The sequence below is a fragment of the Melanotaenia boesemani genome, chromosome 23 (genome assembly GCF_017639745.1).
Source record: "Melanotaenia boesemani isolate fMelBoe1 chromosome 23, fMelBoe1.pri, whole genome shotgun sequence".
Lineage (NCBI taxonomy): Eukaryota > Metazoa > Chordata > Actinopteri > Atheriniformes > Melanotaeniidae > Melanotaenia > Melanotaenia boesemani.
In genome coordinates, this window is record NC_055704.1 from 26,945,001 (window position 1) to 26,970,000 (window position 25,000).

The 25,000-nt window shown below is 42.5% G+C and overlaps 2 protein-coding genes across 12 annotated transcripts in view; both read left to right on the plus strand.

Moving 5' to 3' along the window:
- The window catches only part of syt1a (synaptotagmin Ia), a 274,765-nt gene extending 259,500 nt beyond the window's left edge, over positions 1–15,265 (plus strand). For all 11 annotated transcript variants that reach the window (XM_041978100.1, XM_041978099.1, XM_041978101.1 and 8 more), the window contains 2 exons: positions 4,878–5,011; positions 12,747–15,265. In XM_041978100.1, the coding sequence (XP_041834034.1) occupies positions 4,878–5,011; positions 12,747–12,953 (341 nt within the window). In that variant the 3' untranslated portion in view covers positions 12,954–15,265. The remainder of the gene's footprint in view (positions 1–4,877; positions 5,012–12,746) is intronic.
- Positions 15,266–24,034: 8,769 nt separating this feature from the next.
- The window catches only part of LOC121634541 (NADH-cytochrome b5 reductase 3), an 8,132-nt gene continuing 7,166 nt past the window's right edge, over positions 24,035–25,000 (plus strand). The window contains exons 1-3 of the mRNA XM_041977244.1: positions 24,035–24,337; positions 24,608–24,733; positions 24,814–24,886. Coding sequence (XP_041833178.1) covers positions 24,317–24,337; positions 24,608–24,733; positions 24,814–24,886 — 220 coding nt within the window. The 5' untranslated portion in view covers positions 24,035–24,316. The remainder of the gene's footprint in view (positions 24,338–24,607; positions 24,734–24,813; positions 24,887–25,000) is intronic.

Consider the following 25,000-nt stretch of genomic DNA (forward strand, 5'->3'; position numbering starts at 1 on the left):
CCAGGCACACAGGGTGGAGTTCAGCCCCAGGCTGAGCAGCTTGGAGCAGAGCGTGGTGGGGCTGTAGTGATGGAAGCTGAACTAAAGTCAATGAACAGCATCCTTACGGAGTCTCCTGTGGGCTTGTCATCTGTGAATCTGTTTAGCCGGTAAGCGAACTGAAGTGGGTCTGGAGACTCGGGGAGGGAGGCACAGATGTGCCCCTGACCAGTCTCTAGAAGCACTTCAGGGGGGAGGGCCACGGGGCGGTAGTCATTGAGGCTGGCTGGAGACTCGTTCTTCAGTAGTGATGTGCGATACCACTCATTTTCTTTCCGATCCAATACCAAGTGAAATACAAGCCAGTATCGGCGATAACCGTACATTTTTTAAAGAAAATTCTTTGTTAGTGTTTTTAAAATCTCTTTCAAAGCAGCTACACTGAGCAGAAGAAAGGAAGTGGTAGTTAAATTTTTATAGAATACTTTGTGATGCAAACTGAAATTACCATTAAAATGCATAAATAAATATATAAATGCCACAATAACCATCAGTGTGAACAAATGAGAGGGATTGATGTTATGTTTCTACCCTATGAAATATTTTTAATCCAAAGTTTTATTTTTAAAAACCTCAGAATGGCTGTTTTACTGAATATTTGATGACGGCAACCTCTGCAGCGTCCTTACCGACTGAATCTAGGTCTGTTGAATTAATGTGAGCTGAGCTCAGGGACACATTTCACTCCAAGATGAACTCATACAGATATTTATTACAACATTTTCTTACTTAATGCTGTACATAACAAAGCAGGATGCCATAGTCTTAAGAACGAACTCCTGTTGTTTGACCATCAACACAAACCTGAACCTTGCAGACAGATGAAAATCCTTGTCCCAAAAAGCAGCATCAGTGGTCCACAACTCCACGTCCTCCCTCTGAATAGGGTTAGTTCCTGTCTGCAGCATCAAAGGACTCCAACAGTGATGCGTTCCTGCCAACTGGGTATAATTTAGAGAAGATCCTGATATTATAGTTACTTTCCACTGTATTCCAGTTTGTAATTTTTTACCTCAAATCACTAAAATGTTGTTATGCTAACGTGAAAACAACTGCATCACTACTCTTCAGCACAGGGATGATGATGATGGCTCTTTTAAAGCAGGCAGGGACCATAGACCGGCTCAGAGAAAGGTTGAACACCTCAGTGACTGTGACCGGTGGCCAAAATCAGCAGCACCGACCCCGCCAGGCACTGGCCATCCAGGACGGCCAGAGCAAAGGGCCCAAGGCCATCATACATGTTTGCTTTTGATTTAACAATGCCTTGGTGCCCTGTATGAATTTCCTTTAGCACTGCCCATCTCAATTTTGTTGGTGCAATGAGTCTGGTTCCCCACAGAACACAGACTTGCTCTGTTGATAGCTGGTTTCTTTTTGTGTTAAACACCTTCAGATTTTCCTCTATCTGTGTAAGAATGCTCTTTGACATTGGTGGGGGCTTGTGCTTCCTGTATGGCTCTCACCTCGTCCTTTTATGGGTGAATGTCCAGCTCGTCCAGCACATGCACCAAATACTCCATTTGAGTTTAACCAAACTCACACTTTGTGCGCTTCACTTGCAGCCCACTTTCCTGGAGTCACTGTAAAACACCCTCGAGGTTGTGAAGGTGCTCCTCCTCAGAGCAGCGCATAACCAGCAAGTCACCTAGAAACACAACCACAGGCAGGTCTTTCATCAGGTTTTCCATAATCCTCTGAAAAATTGAGGACGTGGAACTGATTCAGAAAGGAAGTCTGTGGTAGACAAACAGTCCATTATGTATGTTAATGGAGGTGTATTTCTTTGAGCCATGATCCAGTAACACTTGCTGATAAGCTGGCATGAGCCATCAAGTCAATTTTTGAGACTTTTGCTCCACTGAGGGTTGCTAACAGCTCTTTTAAACGAGGTAAGGGGTAGCTATCAGTTTGAACAGCCTGGTTTACGCATACTTTATTATCACTGTGCTTCACAGGAGAAATGACGTTGGCTTCCTCCAGTCTCCTGAGCTCCTCCTTCACTCGCTCTTTCATGGAAAAAGGGAGGGGTCTGTGTTTGCAAAACTTAAGTGTTATCTCAGGTTTAACATAATAGAGGACTTAATGTTCCTCAGAGTTTCCAGCGGCTAACCTTAACCCAGTGAATACTCCAGAGTATGTATTCAGCACATCTTTAAGTGTTTTCTTCTCATGCAGGTATTTTATCTGTTGCCAGTTTAAGCCAAGACATTCAAGCCAGTTTCAACTACAGAGAGTTGCCCTCTTTTCCATTAACTACTAACAGTGGCAAATCCTTAGACTGTTCTTCATGTATGACTGTGGCTGTTATTTGACCCAGAACAGGAATGTGGCCTCCATTATAAGCTCTAAGCTTGACTGTGCTGTTCTGTAGTGGCAGGTGTGATGACTTCTTATAGATTTAATGTGATATGATGCTCCTAGCTGCACCAGTATCTATTTCCATCTCCAAATCAACACCAACACCAACAATGTCTCTTTGCACCGTTCCACCTCCTCACAATAGTAAAAACTCCCAAATCAGTCTCACCTTCAAATTCCACATACTTGGTGTTTTTCCTGTCTGTTTCCATCTGTGTGTACATTTACATTTGCTGCCTGTATCTTGGAACAGCATGCTTTTTTAATGTGTCCATCCTTTCCACAAATATGGCATTTAGTCTCTTTAAAATGACACTGACTAGCATGGTGACTCTTCCCTTTGCATCTGTAGCAGCTTTTTGTCCCTTGTAGTTTCACCATGTGAACGCTGGCAGCTCCGACATGTTCACCCTCAGAGCCTCTGAGCTGACTGCCGTCTCATGTTTAGTGAGATCTCAAATGCTTTGGTGAAAGTGAGATCATTTTCTGAAAGTAGTCTTCGCTGAAAGGCTTAATTTTGGAGCCCACTGATGAAGCAATCCTACGGAGAAGAGTCCAAGTTCACCCCAGAATCACAGCTGACTGCGCCATGTTTTTACTCGGCTGCATGACGGGCTGGTTAGCCCGTTATGTCGTTAGCCTCAAGGAAATGTTCGAGCCGCTCATGTACGCTGACCACGGCTCGTTTTCTGGCTCGTTGATTCTTCCAAAAAGGACCATTGTACTCCCTGGTACTGACACCAAGTGTCCTCTTTCTCCTTGTGAAGATTTATTTTCCAGTTGTGGCAAATGTATGATACAGAGACAGGGATGACGTTTTAACAGCATTTACTAGGCCTGGTAGAAGCATAACACGGACAATATCCAGCTTACTGTTTCCGGTTAATATAGCGCACGTCAGTGACCAGTATTCTTAAACAGACGTACGATGGTGAATATACCACAATCAGCCAATTTAATCCAATCAATCAGTCGGGCTCTAATAGATGTTGGGATCTTCAAAGTCTCCATTATTTTACTTTGAGGAACATTTATCTGACATTTTTCCACAGTTTTAGACCCAGTTTGTCTCAGGTTGGTGAACCTCTGTCCATCTTTCCATGTGAGAGACTCTGCCTCTCTGAAATGCTCCTTTTATACCCAATCATGTTACTGACCTGTTGCCAGGTAACCTGGTTAGTTGTCCAATGCTCCTCCAGGTGTTTCTGGTTTGTACCAGGTACTTTAAAACTATTTCCCAAATTTCCCTGAGGGCTCTCCGAAGGGACTAATAAAGTATTTCTATTCAGCCTTTTGTTGCTCCTGCTCCAGCTTTTCCCATCAAATCCACTATCAGCTCATATTTTCATCACATGGTGAAACGTCTCTTTCTTCCTCTGTTGTTTATGTTCTATCTGGAATAACATATAGCTTGATGAGATTTAGAAATTATGCATTCAGGGTCCTCGCTGTAGTTTCATTACCACTGACAGCTGTTCTGAGATCTGGACCCAGCAGGATTCCTGTGTTAGTAAAATAAGGAATCAAACACGGTCAGCTTGTGGGGTGAACGGATCTAATCTGGTAACTGTACCTTGTATAACTCAGAATACAACAGAGGCCAGAGGAAACTTCATGAAATATCAGATCTCTGTCCACCAAGTCTCTGTTATTTCATGACTTCATCGTTTCATCAGCCTCTAAAGATGGCTGCCATTAAGCCCCTCCCCTAGACGCCTCTATAATGAACACCTTTAGACCGTCTCTGACCTCTTTTATATCCACATCACTGAGAAACGTGTATTTCACCTGCTTAATGACGTTAAATGAAAGCAGAAATTTCAGGCCGGAGTCCAGACCAGGGTCCAGGCCAAAGTCCAGACCAGGGTCCAGGCCGGAGTCCAGTCCAGGGTCCAGACCAGGGTCCAGGCTAAACATGGAGCAGCAGCATTGGGTTGTTCTGCTGCAGTGGAGATGAAACTTCAGCAAACGTAGACTCTGTAAATCCTGGTGAAAGCTTTGTGTTCTCGTCTCTGCAGGAAATATGCATCATGTGCTCGAACTAATCTGCTTTTAATCTTTTAATGTAATCGATGATTTTATTGTGACTGTTTGTTGCCTTTTCCTGTTTCTGAAGGCGTTCTTTGACTGTCGGTAATGCTGTTTGTTTTATGTACTTTGAATCGTCCTGGACATGAAAAGTGCTGCAGAAACAAACTGCCTTGCCTAAACAAATTAGAAGGATTTACTAGAGTGAGAGGTATTTTGCTGTTTTCAGATACACTCTGCATGATTGCTTCTGAGAGGATGAGGACAAACTAAGCAGAGCACTTGGGTGCCACTCGAGATGGTATTCGGACAGATGCCGATGAGGCTCTTGATAAAAGGAGGTTAATGATGTAAACACTCAGGAGGCAGAGGGACATATTTTCTAACCACTGCCCCTACAGACGTCAGTATTTCTTACTTTAACCATCTCCCTTACTCCTGTTCTGTAGATCCATACGTGAAGATCCACCTGATGCAGAACGGCAAGAGGCTGAAAAAGAAGAAGACGACAATCAAGAAGAACACCCTCAACCCTTACTACAACGAGTCCTTTAGCTTTGAAGTCCCATTTGAACAAATCCAGGTACATTTTTACTCAATATCCACTAAGAAGTAACTGGCAACATTTGTTAGTCAAATAGCCGAGTAAAAAGCAGCAAACATTTGGGTGTATATCAGCATTGACAAGTGGGAGCTCATTTAACAAATAATCAAGTTTGGAGGCTTTTCGTCATAATAGTGTAATCAAAGGCAATTCAGATTAAATCATCTTCGGTTTTGCAATTTGACAAGCCAATTGCTCATTGGAAGTGATTCTCTGCACTCTGTTAGTGCCTGTAGTATTTATCTCAGAGCTATTTGCAGCGTGTCTTACAATAATTACCATGCACATCATCATTTAGATGGATTTAACCAAGTATACAATTACAAAGTGAGATGTTTCGGCTTTGATTCGAGACAAAGTGAAGTCAGACTCTTCTTTCTGATGCATTACTGAGATAAAATGAAAAATGTATACATTCAAAAAGGAGTCTCTATAAACAAGATGATCCCCTCAGGCAGGATGGTAATTGAGTGAAATTGATGAAGCTGGTCACAGCTCACAAATCACAGGTTTCTGCTACGAGCCTCAGAAGCGACATTTCTTACCTCGTCTCCAAAACAGAACTGATTCGTGCATTCATGAGACCATCATTGATGAGGTTTTTTGAACACTTGTAAGAACATCTTCATCACTGAAGGCTCTTCAGTCCTCTGGATTTCCTGCATCTCATTTTAAATCAAGATTCACTCACTCTGTAGCGGCAGCTGCTTCTCACCGCTGAGCTTTAATTTTCACTACTTCTGTTTTTACTACTTTGTTTTTGTGTATTTTATATCTTTTATCTTGCACTCAAGACTAGCGGAGTTTGCACTGGTGGCTCTACTTGTTTTTTTTACTTTTTGTTACTGTGTCTGGAGACCTCACGGGAAGCCACGGCTCCATTGTTTACAGCAGGGATCAGCTGTTAGCCCTGCATAGCCCTGCATAGCACGGAGGTGCTACCTGAAGAGCGACTCAGTGTTCCCCACAAGCTGAAGAGGAGGAGACGGGGATGCCATGCTGGGGCCAAGTGCCATGCCAGGAGGAGACGCTACCGGCCTATGCTCCCCTCCATCATCATGGGGAATCTAAGGGTAAGAGGAAAGGAGGGGGGCTGGCAGTGTTTGTTAATGGTAGCTGGTGTAACCCGGGGCACGTCACTGTCCGGAAGCAGCACTGCTGCAGACATTCAACAGTTGGCCTTCAGCATGAGGCCTTGCTACCTGCCGAGGGAGTTCACTCATGCCCTCATGGTTGTAGTACGTCCCCCCCTCTGCTAACGCTGATGCAGCCTGGGATGTCCTGCTCTCAGCACTGAGCCGGCTGCAGACGCAGCACCCTGATGCCCTCCTCCTCATCTCTGGAGACTTCAGTCATGCCTCTTCATTCTCCTCTGCCCAAATTCACCGAATATATCACATACCACACTAGAGACAATAAAATATTGGACCTGTTCTATGCCAACACCAAGGAGGCGTTCTACTCACTGCCTTTTCCTCCCCTGGGCCAAGCCCACCACAGCCCCGTGCACCTCCTGCCTGTGTACAAACCTGCACAGGCAGCCTGTTGTCTACATGTAGCATATCTGGTGTTTAATGGACAGCACTTAAAGCGACAATCTTAAAGCTTTCAGGTAGCAACGTTTTTACCAACTGATGCAGTTAAATAATTTAATACTCAGAATCCTGACAGCAAAATCAACCACCGACATTTAAAAAAAATAGTGAGTCAGTAAATGTCCATTTTCCATCTTTCTTCCAGCATTCAGTGGAGTAAGATGAAAACCTACTCTGTCTGGTAGACGTTACCTTTCTGAGAAGACTTTGGTCCGTTAATTCTTCCAGTCTTTTAATATGATCAAAATGCTGGTAAACCGTCATCTGCTTTTACAGACTGAGCTCACTGACACTGAACGTGTGTTTTGCCACTTTTTTGCCTAAAATTTTCTTCAATGCAGACACTGTTCACTTTATCAGGACCACCTTCTGGTACCAGGTTACACCTCATTTTCTTCCAGAACCACTTCATTCCTGGTGAGATAGATGAAGCAGGTGGTGGAAACCTTCCTCAGAGGTTTTCTCCATATTAACATGACAGCATCACACAGTTGCTGCAGGTTTGTCTGCTGCATCCATGATGAGAATCTCCCGTTCCACCACATCCCAAAGCTGCTCTACTGGACTGAGATCTGGTGGCTGTGGAGGCCGTTGGAGTCCAGTGAACTCATCGTCATGTTCTAGAAAGCAGGTGGAGATGATCTGAGCTTTGTGACATGGTGCATTATCCTGCTGGAAGTAGCATCAGAAGATGCTCCACTGTGGTCATAAAGGGATGGACATGGTCAGCAACAATACTCAGGTAGGCTGTGCTGGTTAAACCAGGCCACGTTGGTACTAAGGGGCCCAAAGTGGACCAAGAAAATCTCCCCCCACCATTACACCAGCAGCAGCCTGAAGCGTTGATCCAAGGCAGGATGGATCCATGTTTTCATGATGTTTCCAGCAGATTCTGAGCCTAGCATCTGGATGTGGAGCTGAAATGGAGACTCATCAGACCAGCAACGTTTCTCCATCTTCTATTGTCCAGTGTTGGTGAGTGTGTGTGAATTGTAGCCTCAGTTTCCTGTTCTTAGCTGGCAGGAGGCACCCGGTGTGTCTTCTGCTGCATTCTGGTCCAGACAACTGCTGCTCTCAGATGGTTGTGGGTGGAAAATCCCAGTATATACTCAGACCAACAACCATGTCACGTTCAAGGTCTCTTAAATCCCCTTTCTTCCCTGTCTTCACCATGTCTATGTGACTTAATGTATTGCGTTGCTGACATGTGATGGCTGATTAGATTATTGTGTTAACAGAAAACTAAATAAGTGGGTCAGATGAAGTGAAATTGATTTCTTTATAACACCAACATCTTGTGCATTTAAATGAAAACCTGTGAACCTTAATATTATAACTTGCTGCAGACTGCAGATAAAAATGAGTCTGTGTGGCTAAAATCTGACAATTATACAACACCATGTTAATATAAAGTAAAAGGATTCTGAGGCGTTCCCAGGCCAGCCGAGAGATGTAGTCCTGTTAAAGCATACAGGAAACAAAAAGCTAGCTTCTTAAAATCCAACTAAAACCGGTTCTGTGACATAAAACTTGGTAAAACTTGGCCTGCACCAGCCAATCAGTGGATGTGATCTGTGCAGTTTGAAATTTTTGTGGTCAACATGTACACATATTTAAATATATTTATTAGAAAAGGTTTTAAATCTCAAAATGTTGGAGGTAGAAATCTGAATAAAAGCGTGAGTTCAAAATGTACAGGAGTACCTGTCTATACTATTTTTGAGCTGGTTCGTTTTTACATTACCAGGCAAAGAATCAGTCTAGAGTAAATAGAGCAAAGTGTAAACAAATGTGCTTTGTTTCAGCTAGTGCAGATCATTTAGGGAACCTTGAAGATTCTCTGCCAGATAAACAAGTCTGTCCACAGCATCTGGCTTGAACGCTGCCCTGCAGCAGGACACCATGTTGCCACCAGGGCTGAAAACACGCCGCCAGTGAGCTGGTGGCCAGTCAGTGATCAGCCTGTGCTTTGAGGGTTTGAGCTCCTCCTGAGCTGCAGCAATAGCCGCCTTCTTTTTCCATGATAAAGAGAAGGCACTGACAACTTTACTGCACACAGCCATGGCTCAGGTCAGGTCACCCTGATATAACGAATATGTGCCTTCTAAAAGCAGTTAGGATGCTTTTAAAGTTCAAAATGTTCATTTACTTACTGATGGCCAGATGCAGCCAGTGACCAAAACACTGGAGGCGAGTCCAGCGGTGTGTGCTGCACCCTGGACAGCGTTAGCCGCCGTGTGTGTCGTTATTCACACTTGTCTGTCCTCTGTTGTGCCCCGAGAGGCGGGCGTCCTCCAGCCTTGGCTGATTGTTTCAGCAGAATGGTACTCTGGAAAGTAGTATCGCTACTCCTTTTAGACCTCTTCTCATAAGGTGTTATGGCAGCGAAAGAGGACAGTATTGATGATTGTTGTTTCAGTGCCCCGCTAACAGCAGCAGAAGTGCTAGGGCCTTGAGGGAACACTTGCTGGACTTACCGCGAGTTTTGCCAGGGTTTTCATGTTCTCGGTGTAGTTGCCAGACACTTTTTCAAGTGATGAAAAGGGTTTGTTGTATTTCCAGTCCTGGTTGGCACCAGCCGACCACATGTTTTGCAGGCTGGCTTTGTTGAGACGTCGTCACTTTTAAAGGAGCCAAACCACTTCCACATTATTGATGTTGTGTGTCCTTTTTTATCCACAATTTCTTCCACTTCGTTGCTTATTTTCACTAATTTTCCCCTCTTTTTGTTCCGTTCACAGCATGTTCTTTTACCCTCCTCACCTTGACACACTCACCTCAGCCCTGCATTAAAAATGGGCGTGTCCTGTGACGCTGATTGACAGGTGTCTGTCACCCTTCTGCTGTATGACACAGCATGCTGAGTAAAAAATTCTTTTTATTTGCTCCAACTAAATAACAACAAAGGCCTATCAAAACCCCTACTTTCAATTCAGCTTTATTTATACAGTGCCAATTCACAACAAGGTACTTTATACATATAATCAGTTTGTGCCAATTCTTCGTGATTCAATATAATCCACTTAAATCCATCATATGATCCACAATAGTCCAATTTACAATAACTGTGTTCATATACAATCCCCTCAAAGTATAGAAAATCTATGTTTCAATACTTGTGGAGGGGAGTGTAAAACCAAATAAAATAAAATAAAATAATGACCCAGCTAAGAAAACCAACAGTTTGGATCAAATCTTCTCTTTGATTCAATCCTCCATCCTGAGCGGCACAAGGAGAAAGTGGAGAGGAAAACCACCATCAGAACCACAACCAGGAAGGAAAACCTCCATCAGGACCAGGACCAGGAAGGGAAACCTCCATCAGGACCAGGACCGGGAAGGAAAACCACCATCAGAACCACAACCAGGAAGGAAAACCTCCACCAGGACCAGGAAGGAAAACCTCCAACAGGACCAGGACCAGGAAGGAAAGCCAGCCTTCAGAACCACAACCAGGAAGGAAAACCTCCACCAGGACCAGGAAGGAAAACCTCCATCTGGACCAGGAAGGAAAACCAGCCTTCAGAAAGATGGCCATCTGCCTGGACTGGTTAAACCACATTTTCAAGGGTTTAGATGGAGGAACTTTCTGTAACTGGGTACAGTAACGTTGCCTAGCAACATGGCGTTTGGTCAACATGGTGTTTGGTCACGTAATCTGTTGTGCAGAATAACACCACGGTGGTGGTCTGATAGTCCTGCGCTAAGGCCAGAAATACGAAGTACCAGACAAAGGAACATGAAAATAATGGACTTCACAGAGAGAAAAAAACTTATCATTAATAGTACATAAATCAGTCACGCTGCTGTCTGCTTTTTTCCTATCAGAGAAAGCCTTGTTTAAATAATCAATTTGAAGCTGCCCCTTTTAAAAAGCAACTAACCTCAGCCGGCCATCAGGGAGCCTGATTCAGTACTTCATTACATGGCGTATTAAGCTTACCTAACGTTATCCCTTACATCATCAACAATTTCTCAGGAGCGGTAGTTTGTAACTCTGGGAGGTAAATTGTGATGGAGAGTTTACCCTTTAGGTGACCAGAGACTCGATATGGTAAATCCACAATCAGTGATCCATGATAAATCCATCCACCCACCCATCCATCCGTCCATCCACCCATCCATCTGTCCGTCCACCTATCTGTCTGTCCATCCTTCCATCCATCCGTCTGTCCGTCCGTCCGTCCATCCATCCGTCCGTCCATCCACCTATCTGTCCGTCCATCCGTCCATCCATCCGTCCGTCCATCCACCTATCTGTCCGTCCATCCTTCCATCCATCCGTCCGTCCATCCACCTATCTGTCCGTCCATCCTTCCATCCGTCCGTCCATCCATCTGTCCGTCCATCCTTCCATCCATCCGTCCGTCCATCTATCCATCCACCCATCTGTTCGTCCGTCCATCCGTCTGTCCATCCATCCGTCCGTCCATCCATCCATCCTACCATCCACCTATCTGTCCGTCCATCCTTCCATCCATCCGTCCGTCCATCTATCCATCCACCCATCTGTCCGTCCGTCCATCCGTCTGTCCGTCCGTCCGTCTATCCATCCAACCATCTGTCCGTCCGTCCATCCACCTATCTGTCCGTCCATCCTTCCATCCGTCCGTCCATCCATCCATCCTACCATCCACCTATCTGTCCGTCCATCCTTCCATCCATCCGTCCGTCCATCTATCCATCCACCCATCTGTCCGTCCGTCCATCCGTCTGTCCGTCCGTCCGTCTATCCATCCAACCATCTGTCCGTCCGTCCATCCACCTATCTGTCCGTCCGTCCATCCATCCGTCCGTCCATCCACCTATCTGTCCGTCCATCTATCCATCCACCCATCTATCCGTCCGTCCATCCGTCTGTCCATCCATCCAGCCGTCCGTCCGTCTATCCATCCAACCATCTGTCCGTCCGTCCATCCACCCATCCATCCATCCGTCCATCCACCTATCTGTCCGTCCATCCATCCACCCATCTGTCCGTCCGTCCATCCACCCTTCCATCCTTCCATCCATCCACCCATCCGTCCGTCCGTCTATCCATCCACCCATCCATCCGTCCATCCATCCATCTGTCCATCCACCCAATCATCCATCCATCCGTCCGTCCGTCCATCCATTTTCTGCCGCTTATCCGAACTCGGGACTCGCAGCTGCCACAGACTGGGTTAAAATGTAAAGGTGTGAATCTTCAATGTATCGTAAGTGGATTGCGAGGGGAGGCGAGGGGCTCCTGCCCCTCTAATGCCTTCTGTGGATGACGATTATTCGTCTAGCAACAGTGAAACTGATGCTTCTGTTAGAAATCACAGTGCATCCATTCCTAATAATCATGTACGATAAGGAGCATGTGTGAGAGTCAATTCTGAGACTTTACCTAACTGAGGTTGTTTGACAATGCCCTGACTAACCAAAGGCAGAATTGGTTTGTCAGGAAGCATAGGGCAAATTTTAAGGGATTTTTTTAAGTGAATTTGTTTGACAAATAGTTTCGAGAATTAAAGGAACTACAGCAGGAACTAAGATTATGTTATCTCCAAATATAAGAAATGTCATAGCTATCGTCATAGCTTGACAAGAACAAAGTTTTTAAGTCTTTACAAAACTACAGCAGTACACCAACAAATCTGACACAACTCCGTACAAACTCCACCGATTATTAGCATGACGCTACTGAGGCAGCCGCTGTCCATTTTTATGGGTCTTCGTTTCAGAAGATAGCCAAGAAGTAAACGATGGCCTGATGTTACAGTGTCAAGCCTTTATTTAGAGTTTAAGATGCTGCAACATTTTTTGTTTGATTTTATGTGGTAAAATTTTAGCTGTTAGCTTAGCGCTACCATTAACACAACTTCCTACCTGTCCAACCTGAGAGCCCTCCGACTGCTGTCTTCCACCTGTTAGACGCTGGGCTGGGTGGCAGCGTCCTCAGGTTCTGGCTTCGTTCCATCTCTTGAACGTTTTCTGTAGCTCAAAAAATCCACATACAGGCGATAAAAGTAAAAAATCCACAAACTGAAAACACATGGGTGACTTCATGGGAATTTGCAGTTTTTTGGTATAAGAAGTAAAATGTGCTTACAGTTGTGTTTCTCTGCTCCCTCCTCTCTTCCTCTCTCCAGAAAGTGCAAATTGTTATAACTGTTCTGGACTATGACAAGATCGGCAAGAACGATGCCATCGGCAAGGTCTTTGTGGGGCTCAACAGCTCTGGGACGGAGCTGCGCCACTGGTCTGACATGCTGGCCAACCCCAGGAGACCCATCGCTCAGTGGCACGTGCTGAAGCCCGAGGAGGAAGTGGACGCTCAGCTCTCCACCAAGAAATAGACAGGGCCCTTTTAGCACCTGCCTTGTAGTACTCTTTAGCCAGTATGTGTAAATACCTCGGTGATATATGGGTCCAACCATTTAAGCTCAGCCTCTATTCCTGATATCAACCTCCTGATTTTCCACGTCGATTGTTCCGAGCCTCACGACATTCCGCTTTTTATCTGTCAGGTTTTTCTTTCTCTTCCTCTCTGATTTAGCAACTGCTGATTTTCCATCTCTGAGCCCTTAACTGCCACGACCAAATGCCCCCTTCTTTTAAGCAATATGATCTGTATAGATAGCGCATGACTGAAAGAATTTATTGTACCACAGTTGTATATATAAGTATGCAGACAAAAATTATTTCTAGTTTGTGTGTTTGTATGTTGTTACCCGTTTCCTAATCTGTGTATATCTTGATGTTTTTAATAAGATGTTCTATTTTAAATTATGTAAATGCAGATATAGAGGAAAGCCAATATTATATATATCCCAGGATTTAAAAATTCTACCTTATTACCTTATTGCATTCCAGAAAAAAAAAGAAAAAAAGAGGAATTCCAACCTGCAAGATGCTAGTAAGACTATCACATCGTAAAGGACGACATCTGGCTTTAAGTTTAGCAAAAACATCATCGCAGGAAAGACAAACAGATTATTATATTCACACAAAACTCCAGAAATACAAGGCCATTAACTACTATGGTTCTGTGGAAAAATTATGCTGCTGAATATTCTACAAGCACATGATTTCTTACAATGTTTTCTACTTAATGTTGAGGATGTGCAGTGTGTGTTTAGCTGGGAAAAAAATTAATGTTCAGCTTCTGCTGGCTCATTTCCTAAAATGAACACAAAATTGAGTCCTAACTCTGAAGAAATCAACCCTACGTGGTAAAAAAAAGAAGCACTTAGCTGTAGCCGTTGTGTCCTTAAACTCGTCTGAAGATATTTAGTTTAAACGGCCTCGTCGTCACATTCAGGCCAGAGTTTGAGAGGAAATTGCAACTTTAAAACAAAGAGGGAGCACTAATTTTAAGACTTTTTTTTAGAGCAAATTAGCATTTTGAGTATTTTTAGTGAACTGCATGATTTTTTTTTTTACAATCTTTTCTGAAAGGCTGGGACAGGGCTGCTCTGTGACACCAGGGGAAGGAAGCGCTGCTGACACAATCCCCTTGCCTTCATTCAGAGAAGACAAAAACCAAGTTAAACTTTAGGTCAGCGTAACGTTGACGGAGGTGAGTCGAGTTTTAAACACTGCCATTTATCAGGGAGGTGACGTGTGTGGAGAGCCTCTCTTCATGCATACTCCCGCGTACCGGTGGTTGTAGCTTTCGTGTATTGGGAACAATGTCTTTGGCTGCAGTGGTGCCCTGAATCGCAGTCTTTGCTTTGCGTTGCCTTCTCACAGTGACAATAGAGCTAGCCATGTTTTACTGCCAGTTTAAACTCTTATGTGGCTGCTGTTTTGCACTGGATGTCGTTGAACTTGCTCATTGACTTCTTTAGGAAACATTTTGTGGATGTTTGTTTCAGGACACCTGCAGGGGGAGCCAGAGATGAACACCTGTCCTTCCGCTTTGTTTTCTTGTTGGCATTGACAACTGGGGGTGTAAATCATGAGTAAGATCATGTTATGATATATTGATTCAATGGATAACGATTCAATGTTTGCTAATATCACATGTTCTGATTTTCTGATTCTGATTACACATCTCACCACAAACTGTATCAGTCTTGAAGTCCACAAGGTCCAAGAAGCGTAAACCAGTTTTTATCTCTGATCTGGGATGCAAAAAACAGGTCAAAGAACTTTAGTTCTCCTTATCTTGGATATTTATGTGCTACCTTTTTATTTAGAGGAATTTTGGGTTTAGCTGCTCAGTTCTAACAATCAGCCCCTTCTGGAGTTTGCAGTGTTGCAATCGTAACTATGAATGCAAATTCAGCCAGTCCTTCTAAAACATGCATATCCTTACAATTTAGTCCAGTCGCTGCAATATTAATGCAACTTTTACAAACCGCAGCGCTGCTCCGTGCTACCTGATATACAGTGGATATAACAAGTCTACACACCCCTGTCCAAATGCCAGGTTTTCGTGATGTAAAAAATGACAGCAAGACAAATAATTTCACAACTATTTCCACCTTTCATGTGACCTATAACCTGTACATTGCAATTGAAAAACAAACTGAAAACTTTAAAGAGGAGAATATCAAATAAACTTAAAATAACCTGCTTGCATAAATATGCACACTCTTAAACTAATATTGTTGCAGCACCTTTGGCTTTTATTACAGCACAGTCTTGATGTGGGAATATTTGCCCACTCTTCTTTGCAAAACCGCTCCAAATCCGACAGATTGCGAGTGAATCTCCTGTACACAGCCATCTTCAGATCACCCCAGAGATGTTCGATGGGATTCAGGTCTGGACTCTGGCTGGGCCATTCCAAAGCCTCAGTCTTATTCCGATGAAGCCATTCTTTTGTTGATTTAGATGTGAGCTTTGGGTCATTGTCGTGCTGAAAGATGAAGTCTCTCTTTATCTTCTGCTTTCTAACAGAAGGCCGAAGGTTTTGTGCCAACACTGACTGGTATTTGGAACTGTTCATAATTCCCTCCACCCTGACTAAGGCCCCAGTTCCAGCTGAAGAAAAACAGCCCCTTTGCATGATGCTGCCACCACCATACTTTACTGTAGGTATCGTGGTGTGCAGTGTTTTTTTTTTTTTCTTTGTTTTGTGTTTTTTTGCGCCAAATATACCTTTTGGAATATTGTCCAAAAAGTTCGACCTTGGTTTCATCAGACCATTACACTTTTTCCCACATGCATTTGGGAGATTTTAGATGTCTTTTTGCAAAATTAAGCCGGGACTTGGATGTTTTTCTTTGTAAGATGAGGCTTCCATCTTGCCACCCTACCCCATAGCCCAGACATGTGAAGAAGACGGGAGATTGTTGTCACATGTACTACACAGCCAGTACTTTCCAGAAATTCCTGCAGCTCCTTCAGTGTTGCTGTCGGCCTCCTGGCAGCCTCCCTGACTAGTTTTCTTCTCATCAGTTTTGGACGGATGTCCTGTTCTTGGTAATGTTCTACCATATTTTCTCCACTTGATGATGATGGTCTTCACTGTGTTCCAGGGTTTATTTAAGTCCTTGGAAATTCTTCTGTAGCCTTCACTTGACTGATATCTTTGAATAATGAGAGCCCTCTGATGCTTTGGAAGCTCTCTGCAGACCATGGCTTGTGCTGGAAGATGAAATGTCAGGAAAAGCTGAACTTCATTTGGGGTTGATCGGAGGCACTTTAATTGGTGACAGGTGTGTTCTGACTCCAGTTTAACAAGCGTTTGAATGTAACTGGTTAAATCTGAACTCAGCCGCATCTCCACTTATAGAAGGGTGTACACACTTATGCAACCACATCATCTCAGTTGTTTATTTTTACTTCACCTCCCTGAAAGGTTTCAGTTTGTTTTTAATTAGTGTTGTTCAGATTATAGGTCACATGAAAGGTGGAAAAAGTTGTGAAATTATTTATCTATAATTTTTTTATATCACGAAAACCTGGCATTTGGACAGGGGTGTGTAGACTTGTTATATCCACTGTATATCCGTTGTCAGCTGTAATATCAAACAGTAGACGGCCACACTATGCCATAGAAAAGGAAAAGTGTGAAGCATCTACCATCTAAAAGCACCACCAAGGTCCTTGCATGACACATTCTCAGCGTTCTGCATCGACTGACACAAAAATTTCTATTTTTAAGGCTTTTTTTGTTCTTTGAACAATAAGGTTACGTTGACACTGCAGGTCTTAGTCATTAATTCATATTTTTTTGCTCAGATTTGTCTTGTGGTTGGTCACATTATAATTTCAATGCAACCTCCATCGGCCTCCACAGTGTGAAGTGACCTACACGTACAGAAGAAAATTGTGTTTAACTGCGAGATCTGTCTCAATGCAGTGATGTAAAAGTCGGACAAAAGCGATAAACAAAGGTCGCTTCGAGAAACATCAGCTACTTAGGACCACATATAAAAGTGATGTGGGTCACATATGGACAACGAAGCTGGGATTGGGCCACGTTTGTCTGCAGGGTGAACATGGCCTAAGCTGCTGATTGGTGAATTACTCCCAGTATGATCATTTCAATTAATAATGTTAGGATATCGGAATTTGCATTTATATGGATTAATATTATTGTAATAAATCACTTTTCATTTTAAAAACCACTGTGAATTTGACATAACTTCAGAAAAGCTGCTGCAGAATGGGGAACTTACAGCTGCAACAAACAGAAAAATACTGTCAAACTCTGGATAGAAGAAATAACCGCACGTTGCACCGGTGCATATCTACTAGTGCAGGGCACATTGAGCCTAATATCAACTCTATCAATACAAACACTGGTATCGACATCAATGAATACCAGTTTAACAAGATGAATTCTTTAGTTTGACTTTCTCTTGACAGACTTCGGACCCAGAGGTAAGGGGAGTTGGCAGAGTCCTTTCGCCGTTGTTCAGGTAAATAACGGTGGTTTAGACATCTTTGGCCTTACTTGATTCATTTAACATATTCATTTTCAAAGTGCAGCTGATCGTTTAAGCTTCAGCAACTCCAAAAGTATAAATAATGCTTAGACCATGACATGATGCATTTATCTCACCGAACTGTTATATGATTTAAAAAAATACAGGAATGCATAAGTACTGAATATATTTGACTTCATCTAATTACACGTTTGCATTCTACTGCTTCTAAATACTTATAATTTTTGCCCAGATTCTATCCTGGGTTTTAACTAGTTAAGGAAAAGTCGTGCTTCAAGTCATGAAAATGAATTGGGATTTAGTCATCGGTGACATTAGCCCTGTATGTAGCTGCATGGTCTTAGATACTAAACTTGGAAGTATTACACATGACTAATATTCACACTTTCCTCATCAGATTTAAACAGTTTAAAGATCTAAACAAGTTGACATGTTTGTTCATGACTGACGGATTTAATTTGGGCTGATGCTGTTGGATCGTTGATCATTGAATGGGTGTTTGGTTCCACCTGCTGATTACCCCCAGAGAGCAGGAATAACCATAAAAGTTAATGGTCTGCGTAGACAATTAGTCCATCATGTCCTTTACTACGGATCCTAATAGGAAAGGAGGACTCCACGAGACCTCAGATTTCAGAGGGTTCTCTTATACTCGATGCTAGCTTCAGGAGGACTTCATAAATGTTTTCAATGTTATTGTGTAGGTGATAGCACTATTATGAAAAACTATTGTCATTCCAGGAGTCTGTAAAGACTGCTTTGTGTATCACTGTGACTACCGTGTGTGCTTAGAGTTGTAGATTTATCAGTAGGTAGCGAGTTTGTTCTGTAGTGATGTCGTAGCGTTTAATGCCATGCCCCTCCCACACACTGGCACGTTTTCCCCGAGCAGGTTTACTTCACAGCGTTTCGTTGAGCACTGTGCAATACTTGTATGTTCATCCCAGAGTGCTGACATGGGCGGCGGCGCCCAGGAAACCAGGACTTTACCCCAGAGGATGATTTCTGTCCTTTCCAGAGCGGTGGTTGGGAAACAGCACACGTAGATTCAGGTTGGAGCTCGTTGACTTGTTTAGGGTTTCCTCCCTTTTAGCAGGCTTGTTTTCTCCGTTTGGACACCGTTCCAGCATCAGGAGCTTCAGGGAGTCTTCGTTCAATACCAAACAAGATAAATGTCCCTTATATAAAAATACCATGTATATATCCACATCTTCATGTCAGAAATGTATATGTAGACTAAATATAAAGAGACAGGAATATGATTATTAACAGCAAATATCTCCAGCCATGGTTAACTTATTAATGAATTTATTTTGGTTTCCTGCCCTTTTATATTTGAGATGAAAACTCTGAATGTACAGTTTGGACTGTGTTGGTGTAGATTAATTAATCTGTGAAATTATTAGATGTACTTTGCACTTTTTGTTGGTAAAGGAAAAAAGTCTATATAGTAATTTTGTTCATACTTTTCAACTATTATGAGCAACTGCCATGACTCTGTATGGGGTAAAAGCTCCCACGTCTGTTAGCGTTACAAAAATCATGAAATATATTTAAACTCAGCGTCGTCCCTCCTTCGCTGAGGGCTCCTCCTTTTGACCTTTCTCATGCTATGAACCAGAACAGCTTCAGATTTAAATAAAAAATAAAAATGGATGAAAGTAGAGAAATTCAAGGAAAATACCAAATAGAAATAATGACCGGAGACCTATTGGATTTTTAAAGTACTACGAAAGCAACAGCTATCATCTCCTCTTCTTCCGGTTCCCAGTCTAACTGCATGAACATCGGGCTGTCCGGCTGAAGCCAGAAACAGCTGATTCAGCTCTCGTGTGACCAGATTCTGCAGTGACGCCCACAAAAAGCCTCACTGACCTTTCAAAAAGCAAAGCTGTGTAAAGTGTTAGAATCTGATGCTGTAGAAAGATCCTAGTTGCCTTTGTGTATATCAACTGCCTGCTTGAGTATTTTGTGTGTGGAGGTTTTCTCTGTACTCTTGTAGAACTGTTTGGGGTGTTCTTTCCTGCCATATCGCTCGCAGCCAGGGCGAGCTGCTGAGTTAGATTCGCTGTGTATACCTTCATTTTTGATGAGGTGTGTTACAGTTTTGTTTCACTTTGTGTAGTGATTCACTCTGTGGAGTTTTCTGACTGTTGTTATATAACTTCATATACACAAATGATCAATAAAAATGTTTTATTTCCTGTTGATACAGACATTTTCATGTCCTTTTTTTTTCTCCGTGATCAGCGTTGGTGCGACTCACTGCTCGTGTACAAAACTCCTTCATTTAAAAGAAAGTGAGAAAATGACATGAACATGCTCTTTAGACCAGCCAAAAAATATTCCAATAGTCAAACTCCAAAAGATCTTTTCAGTTGCCATCAATGCAACTCAATGAATGACCCAAAAAGAAATGTAAATACTCTTAAGCCCCTCCCCTTGGACTCAATCATGCTTCATTTATACAAACACATCAGTTTAGTCAAGTTCTTCTTTAGTTTCCATAAAAATAAAATAATACAAAAATAAAACAAATCACAGTGGCATAAATACAGAAGTAATTGTTTTTTTTTTTTATGTTTGGCGCGAACCAGAGTGATCACTTGATCGTGACGTCACTTCCACATGTCGGCCAGGTCGGCTTCTTAACTGTGAATTGGCTATTACCTCGGTTTTGACCAAAACCACTGCAGGGCCAGGAGAGGATGGTAAGTAACCAACAAACGCCACATAACCAGTATAACCAGTAAAACCAGCAAGTGTGCACCTTTAATGAATCGCTGCGTGAAGCAGATGGAACTCCTCTGTGTTTACTGTCGGACTTGGGCGCAAGTTTGTCCCCGCGGGACTGACCAGGCGAGTAACTGTGTGTGTGTGAGTGAGAGAGAGAGAGGACTCAGTAGGGACAGCTGTCGGTGACGAGACGGCTTCGTCACAAAGTAGACAGTAGAAAGGGAAAACCTCCACCAGGACCAGAACCTGGAAGGAAAACCTCCACCAGGACCAGAACCAGGAAGGAAAACCTCCACCAGGACCAGAACCAGGAGGGAAGGCCATCTGTCTGAAGCGGTTGGAGGTGGAGAGGACAAGAAAAAGGGGTGAACCAGCAGCAGAACTCTAATCCTGGGATTCCTGCTGAGAAAGAAGAGAAACACAGATGAACAATGATGTCAGATATTTCTACATGGAGAGGAAAGAGAGCAGAGAGGAGCCCTGTGCATCATGGGACGTCCCCCAGTGGAGAGGAGCCCTGTGCATCATGGGACGTCCCCCAGCGGAGAGGAGCCCGGTGCATCATGGGACGTCCCATGATGCATGGGACTAAAGGATGGCTCAGGGTCACCAAACCAAACCTGCTAGAAGATTTACCAGGAAGGAAAGTTGAAGATGGTATGAAGGTGGAGAGGGGGTCTGATACCTGTTGAACCTTCTGCCTCCAGTTGAACCTCCAGGAATCAGCAGTAAATCTGCAGTCTGAGTGAAGCTCTGATGGGAAAACCTGGGAGTCTGAGATCTTTAAGATCCAGGGGATCTTGGTCACTAAGAAGAAGTTTAAATTCTGTTCTGGGTTCAACGGGAAGCCGATGAATAAAAACATCTTCCATGAAAAATGGCAACAAATGATGAGCCAAACATTTGAAAGACGTTTGCTGTGTGGTGCCATCACACACTTTACTGTCACTGTGGAACTTCACTAGATGGTGCTGCACATTTCACTGTGCACCAGGAACCCTGCCGCCTCGCTGTTACAGTGTTGTACAGTGTGGTGGAAATTCTGAGTCCTCCTTCTCTCTGGGAAACCCCACCCTGGTTCATCCTGCTTTCTCTTTTGGATTTGCAGTCTGTGTAATTATGGATTTGAATGCATACAAGCAGGCGTGTCTGTATTATATCAAGTGTGTTAAAATAAGTTCAGTTTGATGGGAGTGAAACATATTGTTGCACTTTACACCTGTGCACAATAACACATGATTACATTCAAACACTGTTGGCAAAGTCTCTCAGGAGGTCACCTGTAACACACATTTCTTAACATGAACTCTAATAAATTCTCCACAGCTTCACACACACACTGGATGTTTTTACCTTCCTTGTGTATCTGTGACCAGGCGTCAGAAAAAGAATCCTACCTTTGAATCATGCGTGATAGTGGAACCATCCAGTCGGCAGGCAGAACCAGGCATGTGTAGCCGACCTTCTGTTGCCTGAGCGCAACGCTGTGACTACTGCCATCTACAGGACGCTAGCGGAACCGTAGCAGCCTGAAGGAAAACAAAAAAAGCAGTTTTTCATTTTCCCTGTGGAAAGATCGATTTCCATCAGTGAATATTTACTAATGTGTTCGAAGCCAGAGCATGAGGACAAGACTTTGTCCTCCTGAGTGATTTATAGATGTGAGGCTGCTGCTGAGAAAGAAAACTCATTAAAATGTTAATACTCATACATTTCATTAGTGAAGTTTTCATATGCTCTGTCCTGTCACACTATACACATTTATAAAGGGCAGGGTGACCTCTTAAAGCTCAGTTTCTTCATTTTTCTCAAGTACCTTTAAAAATGTGTTGTCTTTATTTCCTGAAACATTCTTTATTGGATGTGATCAAGCACATTGTTTCTACGTTTGTAAGACTGTTAATTTAGTTATTGTTCATGATCATTTATGCAGATTTTTAGACATATTTCATCGCTGTTGGGATTCAAGTAATCTGTTTTTCATCCTCCATAAAATAGAAAAGGTTGATTAAACTAAACCTTCGCTTTCTTGCTTTGTAGACTTCAGTTTTAGATATTTTGTCTTTCTGTCTAAAATATATCATTTTATCTTCTTTGTCTGAGCTTTTCATTAAATTAGAATTCATGCACCACATTTCACCGAAGTGTCAAGTTTTCTGTACAAGAACTTAAAAGATGATGGCTGTTGGTCGGAAGCAGGTTTTGAGTCGTGTTTACAGGAACGTTTCATTAGAAGATGAAGGATGCGTCGCAGCTGCAGGAGGAAAGAGATGCAGGACGCAGACAAAGAGGACAGACATTAGCTCAAAAAGTAAGAATCAGCATCTCGCTGTGATAATCAGCTGCATCCAGTCAGTACGTTTCTCACGAGGCACGTCATTCCTGACTTTCATTAATTAAAATGGCCTCCAAAAATGATCACATTTAAAAGGCTCTTCTGTTTTTACTAAGTAATTTGTTAAAATCTTATTTATGAAATTGTTTGATTTCTTTCAGATCCATAACTTTTCTAATTTAAATGTGAGGGAATTTTAACCAAACTATATGACACAAAGCCCTTTTACAGAGCAAATTCCCCAATTATTTGTCTGTAGTGTTAAAAGCTTTTACACGTTCACCAGAGCACCTTGCCCAATGGCATGTCAACATGACGCCTAAAGAAACCATTCAACTACAGACCTAATAACTGTGTTCATATAAACCAGTTCATAAAAATAAAGACCGAGCCAAAGAAACCAAATCTTCTCTCCGGTTCAATCCGCCATCCTGAGCTGCACAAAAACCAGGATGAGGAAGGAAAACCTCCATCAGGACCAGAACCAGGAAGGAAGACAAACCTCCATCAGGACCAGTTTAAAACAGAGTTTAACCCTCGAGAATACAAAAAGTGCATTAACTGTTAATATTTTGGAAGAAATCATGAAGAAATCATGAATTCTGTTAATGCCAGAATGGTTTAGGCCCAGAATACATCTGTGATATGTTCAGAGAATATAAACCTAGCAGAGCTCTTAGGTCCAAAGACTCTGGTCAACTAGTCCAGGCCAGAGTCCAGACTAAACATGGAGAAGCAGCATTTAGCTGTTATGCTGCAAACAAACGGAACAAACTGCCAGTGGAGATTAAACTTTCCCCAAATGTAGACATTTTTAAATCCAGGTTAAAAACATTTCTTTTCTCATGTGCCATGCATGAAATCTGCACGGTAACTTTTTTTTAACTTATCTTGCTTTTAATCATTTTAATGTAATTTATTATTTTATTGTGATTATGTGTTGATTATGTGTTGATGCCTTTTACTATTCTAAATATCTGTAATGTCTTTGTTTTATGTAAAGCACTTTGAATTGTCCTGTACATGAAATGTGCTATACAAATAAACTGCCTTGCCTTGCCTTGCCTTAATGGTTAAGGAGAAATGGGCTAAATAGGCTTTAAATGATATTTTTTTTATCACTTAATTATTCTTTATTCCATTTTTCTTTCTTTATATATATATATATATATATATATATATATATATACATATTTATATATAAAGTTGGGGGGACGATAAGCATTAAAAAAAAGTTCATCTCTTTTATAAGTTATTATAATTAAGCAAAATGTTAACTGTTGAGAAGGAAGTTAAAAAGCAGGTTTGAATGTTCCGCTTTCGGTGATTTTTCCGGAAGTGACGTAATCACGGCGGTGAACGCTGTTGCGTTGACGCTCACGTTAAGTTAGCGAACACTAACCGTTGATATGTCGGAAGTTGTGAAAACGTGCCTCTTCCTTGTACAAATATCCGTCTGAAAAATCAATAATATCCCATTTGAAGACTTAAATATTGATGAAATCACAATATATTTTAATTCAAATAGTTGGTCAAGGATTGTCCTTATAAATGCAGTGATATTAAAAAGAAATCTGATTTTAGCCATAAAAAACCGGAAGTTAGCTTAAACCGGAAGTTCTTCATGTTAGCTAACTTAGCTTTACATAACAGTTTAGACCACAGACAGTTTAGTTGCAGCGAAGTCTGGTGTTGCAGCTCTCCGCAAAGATAACAGCTCCATAGTTGTGTACAAGGACTTAAAATGCTGTCTTACATCATTGGCGTGAGTATTCATTCATTTAACCTGGTCATATTCGCTTTTTATTTAAGCTAATTTCACATAGTTAGCAAAAGCTAACATGAGTCGTTTTCCAAACAAAGTTCAGCCACACCGGGCCTGCCCACAGGAATTGGCGTGACTCACTTCTCCCGTTAAGGATTAAACAAAATGACTTTTAGCCAGACAACGCCCCGCAGAGGTCTCAAACAGTTGGTAGCTAATGCTAAGCTGGTGGTGGTCTGAATCCTTCTGCTTTTGACCTTTATCTCTCAGCTGATCCGCGGCAGCTTAGACAGCATCATCAACATCCTCTTCAGACTTTTCTTCTCCAAGAGGAGACCTGCCATCACCTTAGAGGACCCCAATATTAAATATGCACTCCGGCTGATTGATAAACAGGTAACCCGGGTTCTGCCTGCAAACCCAGCTAATGTGTTCACGGACTACATGTTTTTGTAACGTTTGTGTTTGTGGTTCAGATTGCCAGTCATGACACGAGAAAGTTCCGCTTCGCACTACCTTCAAATGAACACGTCCTGGGTCTGCCTGTTGGTCAGTATGTCCACTCATACACGGTCATTGTGAGATTAATGGCTGCTCCGCATTTATAAGTATATTTGTTAAGTTTCTTCTACTTCTAAGCTGAATTGGACTGTCATTCTTCTC